The sequence below is a fragment of the Morone saxatilis genome, unplaced genomic scaffold (assembly GCF_004916995.1).
Source record: "Morone saxatilis isolate NCDOM2014 unplaced genomic scaffold, NCSU_SB_2.0 Contig24, whole genome shotgun sequence".
In the NCBI taxonomy this organism is placed as follows: Eukaryota; Metazoa; Chordata; class Actinopteri; family Moronidae; genus Morone; species Morone saxatilis.
In genome coordinates this window covers 14,345,340-14,355,478 of record NW_023339807.1, presented here as the reverse complement: position 1 = coordinate 14,355,478, position 10,139 = coordinate 14,345,340, and the positions used below count along the sequence as shown (strand labels likewise).

Sequence of the window (10,139 nt, the reverse complement as noted above, 5' to 3'; positions counted from 1 at the left end):
GAGCACACAGGGTAATGGTGTGCTTGCAGCACTTGGCTGAGATGAGGAAATAATAAGCAACACAAATACTAGCTTGATAAACAACACACAGATGTTGTTTAACAACACCAATTTATAACTGTACAATTATGGCAATATTAATAATTGATATGTGTCCTTTTCTTTTTACTGTAAAAGTATCAAAGCTCTCTAAACAGCCTACAATTAAATCACAATTTTTTGCAAGACTCAAACACATCACAGTAAAAACAAACAAAAGCTACTAATTTGTGGGAATTTTTGAAATCTACACTGCAGCACAAAACAATTCCTAATTAAAGACATTTATCTAAACAGTGAGCGTCTTATCACTTACAAAGACAACAGTATTTACATCCTAAACCACACTGTGACACTGAAATAAACATAAACACTGCTACAATGAAAAGCAAAAATTATAAATACAGGTCAGTGTTTTCTACCAAGTAAATCAAAAAGTATTTCTGTCATGCATTTTTTGTCCCCAGGTGATGCTGTGGTAAATTCTCTCAGCTTTTTGTCGGCAGGATCTACAGCATATTATTGACACAAGGTCATTTAATATGTTCAGAGGATTATTATAAACCTTCTTTAGACCTTGGATACTTTTTTTTCTGTCCAATAGCTGTAAGGAGATACTTTCCAAGTGACCTCAGACTTTTGCACAGTACTGTAAATTACAAGGTAGACGATCCCATAACAACCAGTTTAGCTGTTGAGGTTTCCTCCTTTACTGTCACTCCACGAGGCTCCTCAGAGTCACAGCAACAGGCCTATAGCTTGCCATGCACAGGCAGATCATTTAACACCAAATGCACAGGTGATGAGTTGAAATCACGTCAGTGTTACTTCTACTCCTGACGTATTCTACTGTATCTACTCACTTCCCGCGAACAAATTCTACTCTATGTGAGCTATATTGGTGCTTGACTGAAACCTAAAATACAAGCTTCATTCTGAAAAATTGTTTATGTGCAATAGCTTTCAGTTCTTCACAATAATGTAGAACTACTTCGTGACAGGACAGGGTTTATGTAAATCATGTCATTAGTGTGAAGTACTTCTTAATTTCCTACCCTGACACTACAACCCATTTTTGTTTTTTAGGCCACTTACAAGACACCCTTAGGAACATTTTGTCACGCAGAGCTGTGCAAAACAACCAAAAACAGGGGCACAGAGTGTTACATAAGATATATTATGTGTGTGACCTTGAATAATGGCGTCAAGCATGCTTAGAAACAAGAGCAGGAAGGAGAGATGATAGACAGGCAGAAATAGGCATGGGCCATGAGAAATGATACAAGGAGCAAAATTACACAGAATCTTACATAAACATATTGACTTTAGCTACAGAGGGAAGTTCAACCTATATTCTTGCAGTATTTCTGCCTTAGTTAGGAACATTTTATGATTATTAACTGTGGTAAATTAAATGGTGATGTGCTATTAGTCTGTGCACATCAATTGTAAACACCTATCAGCAACGCTCAAGTTCATAAGATAGAAGTTATTTCAAACAGCTGACTGACTGCATTAGTGTGTCTGATTCATGTCGTACTTTACTAATGATTCCATTTTGTCCCTGTAGGCAAATTCTCTTTTCACTTCACTCAACAGAGAGGTCAGGGTCAGCTGCAAGACAGCAGCCCCCAGGGCTGGTGGGTATTTAACCACTAGCTGAAACCCGGATCGTATGATTTGCTGTATCACCCACCTGACAGGCAGCGTGCGGTCTCCTTTGCGGCGGTCCATCTCTCTCTGGGGAACAGGGTACCAGCGAAAGTTGAGCTTCCAGTTGAAGCCCCCGTACGTCATGTCAGATCCCGCCATGTACTCGAAGGTGTCATCGCTGATCACGTCGATGATGGGGCATACCACTGTTCTCCTATAGAAAATAGAAACGCAACACATCAACACACAAACGCACACACAAACACACACACATTGATCAGCCTGCTGTTCATAACCTTGGGTGGTCATCAATCACGAAGTGCTCATCTGCAAGGTGTGGCATCTCCAGAACCAAATGCATTTAAACAATGGACCATGCTGTGACTTCCCATCAGCCATCACTCATCACACCTTCTAAATCCCATTTTGTTTTGTGTGTGTGTGTGTTGGCGTGTTTATGTGAGTACCTGCTTGCGGGAAGCAGTTAAGAAAGAATGAGTAATTAAGCATCAAATAAACACAAGGGCAAGCCCCCGCAGGCTCAACAATAGTTTATTGATTTTTTTTTTTTTATGCTTGCCGTTGGAGTGTGTGTCTTTTGTGTATGTGCGCGCCTTACTTGTCTTGTTTGATACGGGCGAGCAGAGGCTCTAGCCACCCCGTTGTGCATTCACAATGAGCATCCAGAAAGGTTATGACCTAGAAACACGGAGAGAACACATTAGACAAACCTGACAGTGCACACACCATATGGAGTGCAGGTCACTGGGTGGTGGGCATCACGTATGTGCATACACACACACACACACACACACACACACACACCTGTCCAGTGGAGAGGGATGCTCCCTTGAGGCGAGCACGAATGAGTCCAGACCGCTGCTCCATCCTCACCACTCTGACAGGGACTTCCAGCCTTCTGACATACTGCTCCAATGGCCGCTTAAGGAAATCTTAAACGTACAAACACATAGAAAAAACTTCAATAAACACACATAAGCCAACACAGACGGACAGACACACACCCATACACACAGAAGTTGGACTACGTGCTACTCATCCAAACTACTGTTTCTGCAGCCACAGAGACCAAAAGGTTAAGTATGTGCTTGTGTTTTTTTTTGCTTGTGTGAATGTGCCTTAGCATGCCTACCGACACCCCTTCTACCTGCAGAGAGCCCCTCCTCCCCCTCCCCAACACACACGCCCTCTGACTTGCACTATCCAACCTGAGGTCCCATAGGGTGAAATGGTGCTGTGTGGTGGCGGCTGGGGGGGGGGGGATTGGGTAATAAACAAAGTGTAATCCCTGCGGCTTGGCGAATTAAAGACCTAATTCTCCCCCAAACAGGGATTAGCAGCATTGCACAGGGTGGAGTGGCACACACATAGAGCCTATATATGCTGACTGGCTGTTGCGCAACAGCACAGACACACTCTCTCACCACACACACGCACACACACACACAAACCCAGCAAAATCATACAGTAGCTCTAAAAAAATAGGCTAAGCCTCAAACAAGCGGCACAAGCACTGAAGGAATTATCTGCAGTGTTTGCGTGTGTGTGTGTATACCTCGCTCGCTGGCATCGTCCACCAGGACAATCTCCTCCAGCAATGTATGTGGAGAGCGGTCGATGACGGAGTGGACGGTTCGCAGCAGTGTGCTCCACGCCTCATTATGAAATACAATCACCACGCTGGTACGAGGAAGATTATCTGGGTATAACTTGTTCTTGCACCTACAAAGAGGAAACAAGACATTCAAATACAATTGTTAAAGATGCTTTTGATATGGAATGCAAAGCAAATTTCAAATCATTCAAACACTGCACAGACAACACACTGTCAAAATCACACGGCACAACAGCAGAAAGTTTGTGAACTGCATCAAAATCTCACACAGACACGGTTTCACAACGTCAACCGCATGTGCGATAAGTGAAGTTGTAGGCTTTTAACACAGGCAAAACTGAACTGACAGAGACAGAGCGAGAGAAGAGAAAAACATTCTAGTAGAGACATCACAATCCAGCTTCTGTCTGATTGTAAGAGACTGTTACAGGCAGACAGAGCTGCAGCTAAAGAAACTCTACACAAGGAGGAGATGAACAAGAGGGAAATGGCTGGGACTTCAACATCAACTAAACTGTATTAGTCAGTCACGGAGTCACTGCATTAATCAGATAATCATTTATGGCCTCGTGAAAAATCATATTGAATTACTTGTTTGAACTACTGAATTCAAACAAAGAAAACTGAGTGAATAATGAGCGAGCAACCAAGCGTATGTCCCTAAATTTAGACGGAAAAAGACAGACACACAGAATTAGCAGGTCAGCATGATGACAGTTGATTAGTGATGCTAATTAGAGTGTGAGTCATTATCATAGCAGTGTACAGCACACACATCAAACTCTCTTATTGAGACACAGAGAAGAGCAGGCATGAGTGGAGATGGATATTAGTGAAGTGAAGACTGTCACAGGCTTATTTATATATTCCCTGAGAAATTATCCTACTGGTGGGTTTGCTTTGTAGCCTGGCATTGCCAGACTAATTCGCAAATGCCAGAGCAAATGAAACATCATTAGCTCTGCAGATTTGTCTGGTTCCCAGGCTATTTGCTTTGTTTAGGTCATTAAGTACAAAGTTTGTGTAATTTAAATTACACCTGAGCACTTTCAAAAGCACAGATAATAGTTTTAAGGTTCATTTTCTGCCTTCCAGGCAGCCATTGATTAAGGTTTATTTGATTTTAGTATAAAAGTGCAGAAACCTCTTTGATGTTGCTAGTCCAACACAGTCAAGTTTATTTTTACCTTCATTATTTTAAAAAAAGCTAAATCTGCATCTGTATTTTATGATACTTAGCACTTTCATAATAAAAAAAAACACCATATCAGAAGACTGTATCTGTATTGCCCATCCTTTTGGGGTTGTAAGAAAGACAATCTTGTGTTCTTACTAAAGAGTAAGGGAGTTTTATTTCAGTGTTACAGTATCCAGACTACAGTAGATGCTGCACAGAATAACACACATCCACACACTACACTGCAAAATGTATGTACAAAAGACATCTCTAAATAACCACAAAGAAAGTAAATGTCCGTTTTGCTAAGGCTTTCCAGAAGTATATCACATTACATCTCATACATGTTTCATAACCATCTCACCAACCCAAATTAATAATTACATTTTCAGAAAAGCGTGCTCCAATCATTGAGAATAATACACATTTTACAGATGGATTGATCTGCACAACAGATGGCAGAAAATATGGACTCATCCAATTCCAAATTCATGTTCTACTCTCCAATTTAAATAAGAGATTAAGCTCACATCCGTTTAATTGGATAGGACAAGCTAGAGTCACAGAAGACAGAAGAAACACTGCCATGACACCTGTATGCCCGACATGAAACTGTCTCACAGTCTGTATCATCTATTGACGACAAAACTGAAACTAGCTTGTGATGTCCGTCCTCTGATAGATAGATAAATTCAACCCTCACAACAGCCAAATGGAATATGATATCTCTTCCTCCAACTTCATAACTCCCTCCCATCCTTGTGATCATCCAGAGCGCTGGAATGCTTCCTCTCTCTCTGCTGCTGATTCTGACAGAAGGAATGTAACAGCAAGAGACGAGGTGAGGTCAAGAACATACTCCATCCTGCAGTTGCCTCTCGAGCATGTTAAATAACACACACACACCACACACACACACCACACCACACACACACACACACACACACACACACACACACACACCACACACCACACACACACACACACACAGTGATTCTCAGTCTGCGGTGTGTATACTCTCTGCAAGCAAGGGAAGTTGATGAGCACACAAGATGATTCACTGTAAAAACAGAAACACCCTTGGATTCTTTCAACTTTTGTGCACATCAGTTCATTATTTCTCTCGCCTCTGTTTCACAAACAGAGCAACTGAGACTTTTCAGTCTCAGACGTGATCTTTAATGAGCAGCTGATGGAAAAACAAGACCTCTGTGCGTTTACCAAACCAACATGTGTTGACACACGAAGGCAGATGCATGTCTATGTGTCACATGACGTGGATTTGAAAAAAAACTGAGGCGTGGTTGTGAGCCCTGTGTATCCAAACAGTCAGGGTGCTGGAGCAACACTTGGCAACAGCAAAGCAGTGTAATGAGTTACAGGCTGCTTCTCCAGCCAGTGGATTGTGGGGATAGTTCGGATGGGCGGGCAGACTGGTTCTGATTAAACAGCATCATTCTTGCGTCATTAAACTCTCTCACACACACACACACATACATCTATGCATTCTCATAAAATGTTGCAGTCAGGATCTAAAAAAAAGAGAAAATGTCAGCTTTTCTGAAAGGTGTGGTCATGGAAAGTGTTTTCATATACTGTAGATCCACCCAACCACATGTGCACACACATACAAATAGGATTTAACACACATGCACACACACTTAACTGTAATGTCAGAATGACCTGTCCCTTTTTTTTTTTTTTTTTTTAACATTCAACACTGCACTGCTGAAAATACGTGAAATAAACCATCAGTGCACCTTTCCGCTTCAAAGTTTCAGCTAAGAAGGCGACCTGCTTGGTATGTGAATTCATTCCACAGAGTTTCCTTATACCTGACACACACACACAAATAAACACATTCGTACATGTGCATATACACACAGACACATTGCCTTGCTTGATATTGACTCTGTCTTATCTCCTAATTGGAAAAGCAGATAGACGGAGAGAAGGCTGAGTGAAAACACACCTAGTAATCAACTCCCGCTCAAAGACTAAAACCCATTTCACGGATCAATGTCCTCTTTCTTTCCTGCCTGTCTAGTGTGCATGTGCCCCTGCCTGTCAGTCTTGTGTCTGTCCTTCAGTCTTTCTGTCTATCTCTCTGAAAACCTTCATTACTGATCTATGCATGCTCCTCTACTGAAGCGCAGAAAAGGGCCGAAGGGGGATGGGAGGCCGAGCTGGTTTCCACCTGCTTGAACTAACCTTGACATATCTTCCAAGCTGCTGATGGGTGCCACTCCTGTCTGGCTGTTCTGAGGCCTCTCTCTCTCTCTTTCTGCCTGTCTGAAGACTGAACATCCTGCAGCCACTGCACTGACAGATCCTTAAGTAACACTAAACTCCTCATTGTAGAAAAGGGACTTGTGAAGTGCTCAACCTAGTATTACTGAAGCAAGACAAAAAAGGGGAAACAAAATCAGTGTCTTCTTTCTGAGCATTATCCTAAAGTTTCTTTGTGTTTGGGCTTGATTTTATTTACATTTTACTAGAGCTGTAAGACACTTCGATTAAGGCGTGGTACACCAGAGTTCAAAGTGCTGTTACCTCCAAGGTCTCATGAAATGGTATCATTACTTCCTTAATGTGATGTATTTCCTGTTGAAACAGCACAATGAGGTATCAATCTTTAGGCTGAGCCAATGGGCTATTGCTCATGGAGAGAAAACCAGTTTGATTTGATAGGACAGGCAGAAAGGCGGGATTGTTGAGAAATGATTTTATTGGTTGGACCTTTTAATCACCCCCTGGAGCTGCATGAGGTCATCACGTGAAGTCACTGGCTAACTGTGTCCCGATTCCAGAATCCCAGAGTAATTCTAAGCAGGTTTTAACAAAGATAAAATAAAGATATTTCAACAGTGATTGTGCATACTAAGGGCACGTTCACATCTGTAGTTTGGTTCATTTGATAGGGACTACAAGAAATAAGTTATACATTGCTGCATTTTATCTTTAGTCTGGTTCATGTTCACACCGGCTCAAAACCAAGATGACAGTTTTGGCCGCTGAGAGAGGCGTCTTGGGCAGCAATGTTCTGGAGGGGGTCACTGTTGAATTGCTATGTCACACTTTTTCAGGGACTTAATGAACTGTCAAAGTACACATAGGGCATGAGCATATCACACTGCAGTTTTAATGGCCTTTGACTGCCTGATTGATCATGCTCACACGCAGAAATGTTACAATGATTATCAAATGATTTACATACAGCACTTATACAGATTGCTTATTATAAGAAAGCTTCCTCCGCAGTCTCAGTCTGGTTGATTAATTCAATTAAAAGCTTTTACAGCAGACCAAATAAAGTTTGTTTTAAGTTTGTTTTAACTGTGGTGAAAGCACAAAAGCTGGTGATTTTTAAATGTTTTGAATGTTGGACTGTGCTGTCCCTACATGCACTGCACAAGGGACATCGAGGAGCTGCTCACAGTTGGAAAACATTCAAATAAATTGTTCAACACCCTTAAAAACCAAAAATCAACTAATAAATCTTTGGGAAACATTCTGCTGTCTATGTGTGTAACTGGGAGTAGTATTTCAAAATTGCAGCTCAACTGACATGCATTGTTACATGTATTGTATAATTTCCTGTTAAGTTTAAGACACAGTGATTGAAGACAGTTTTTAGAACATTTTGTGCACAATCAGTATATGCAGTTGGGACATACTGACTATTTTACAGGAAGTCAGTGCTCATGAATTCTTTCAGATCACCACAACTTGTCTAATTCACTGTTTTAATCTCTTCGTAAAGCATACTTCTATCACATAATGCTAAAACACAAGTATAATTAATGTTGTTGTTGAGGTTATACTCTCTACCCTGACTTATGGATCCATACATCTGTCTCCCTCTATGCCATTATTTATAACTAACCTTTACAGAACAGTGGCTCAGTGTGTGACTGATTGCGCAGGTTTCAGCCTAGACGTCTGGCTTGGGTTTTATAGTTGATCACCAGTGTGGACCATCCCAACAGTGGATGCCACTGACAGCCATTTTGAGGTGAACTTAATGAGTGGAGTAAGAGTAAGTGACAGGACAGATGATTAGCTGCAGGGAGGCTGCTCACCCTTCCAGGCGGACGTCAGGCAGAGACCGATTGAGAGCAATCATCTCAGAGGCCATGAGGTTGAACTGGTTGATCTTAAACATCTCCTTCATCTTCTCCTGGTTCTCCTTAGGGATCACCACAGGCTTCCCCCCTTCACCGGGCCCGTCCCGCGGCCTAGCCAGGGCATCTGTAGTAGATTCGCACACATATAACAGACTCAGAGGATGCTGACGGACACTCTGTGTCTGTGTCTCTGTGATCATATGTACTGTATGTGTTAGGCAACGCCCACTCACCGTCTCTCCCGGGCAATCCTCTCTCCTTTTTGTCGTCACACTTGTTGCACTCGCTGAAGTAGAGCAGAATGAACATGTCCAGCATCACCCACACCAGGGAGGTGGCCAAAACCACCTTACAGTAGGCGAACCTCCTCATCCTAAAAATGTAAAGAGAGGGAGAGAGGTAAGGGTGATGGTGAGTCCTGAGCTGTTACACACAATCACAGGCCAAAGCTCTGCAGAGGATATCGCTCTCCTTTTCTTCCCGTATCTCCCTGCCTTTCACTCCCCTAAGCCTCCACCCTTCCCACAGCTCTACGCCCGAGTATCTTCTCAATGCCTCCATTTGTCCTTCTGCCTGTCTGTCAGTCCGTCGTGTCTGTCTGACTCTCAGCCCTTATCTGTCGGCTGTTTATCAGCGCCTCTCCAAATGGTCACCTTCACACTCAGAGAGCCTCAAAAAGAGCACTGTGCACTGTTGGATTTCTGTCTTACATCACTCCAGTAGAAAAATAGTAAATCTATGAGGGCAGTTGTAAAAGCTTATCGGTTAGTTAGCGTCTGGCACCATTATAAGCCCAGTGAATATTGACATTTGTGTTTTACTGAGGATGTTTGATGGTATCTAAGCAATGCTTTAGCTGCTTTCAAGTTTCAAGTGGAAACAGACATCCACTGTATCAGAAACACCCTGCGGTGTACAAGCCAATCTACCCTTTATACATTTAACATACCAAACCCCTGTGTGCTAGAGTGCACACACACACACACACACACAGCAGAGAGTGAGGAGCTGTGATAGTAATTGCTTTTCTTTGGCAGGCAGGGAGACAGACACAGCCACATTAAAATTCCTCTGCTCCCCTTTCCTTCTCTCCTCCAGCACCATCTCTCCTCTCTTTGGCTGATTCTCTGCCTCAGTGATCCCTCAGGTTGCAGCAGCACAAGCAGAAGGGAGAAAATTAATTTGGCCACGGTGATTTCTCTCATACCCCTGGGAGGGAAAAAGGTGTTTGTGCATAGCTAGCTTAGCTTAGCTCAGTTTAGTTTAGCTTTGCTTAGCAGCCACGAAGGATGGAAAACTGCAGAGCAGCATTTCTAAATTCCACCTGATAGGATTCTGGAAGCACAAAGTGCCGTGCACAGCAGAAAACAAGAGCGGAGATCTGTCTATTCTGCCGAAGTTTGTCTTTTCTCAGACTTATGTGCCTGTGGAGACAAATAGTTTTAGTGACAACTTAGTTTTACCAGTTTAAAACTATGTACCATATGTATGTACGGTACTCTGCAGC

At 42.5% G+C, this 10,139-nt stretch overlaps 1 protein-coding gene across 2 annotated transcripts in view; it reads right to left on the bottom strand.

Moving 5' to 3' along the window:
* Nucleotides 1-10,139, bottom strand: part of galnt1 (UDP-N-acetyl-alpha-D-galactosamine:polypeptide N-acetylgalactosaminyltransferase 1) — a 35,928-nt gene that overhangs the window by 5,618 nt on the left and 20,171 nt on the right. For both annotated transcript variants that reach the window (XM_035672405.1, XM_035672406.1), the window contains 6 exons: nt 8,866-9,005; nt 8,588-8,756; nt 3,269-3,435; nt 2,518-2,645; nt 2,312-2,391; nt 1,736-1,906 (listed from right to left, as the gene is read on the bottom strand). In XM_035672405.1, coding sequence (XP_035528298.1) covers nt 1,736-1,906; nt 2,312-2,391; nt 2,518-2,645; nt 3,269-3,435; nt 8,588-8,756; nt 8,866-9,004 — 854 coding nt within the window. In that variant the 5' untranslated portion in view covers nt 9,005. The remainder of the gene's footprint in view (nt 1-1,735; nt 1,907-2,311; nt 2,392-2,517; nt 2,646-3,268; nt 3,436-8,587; nt 8,757-8,865; nt 9,006-10,139) is intronic.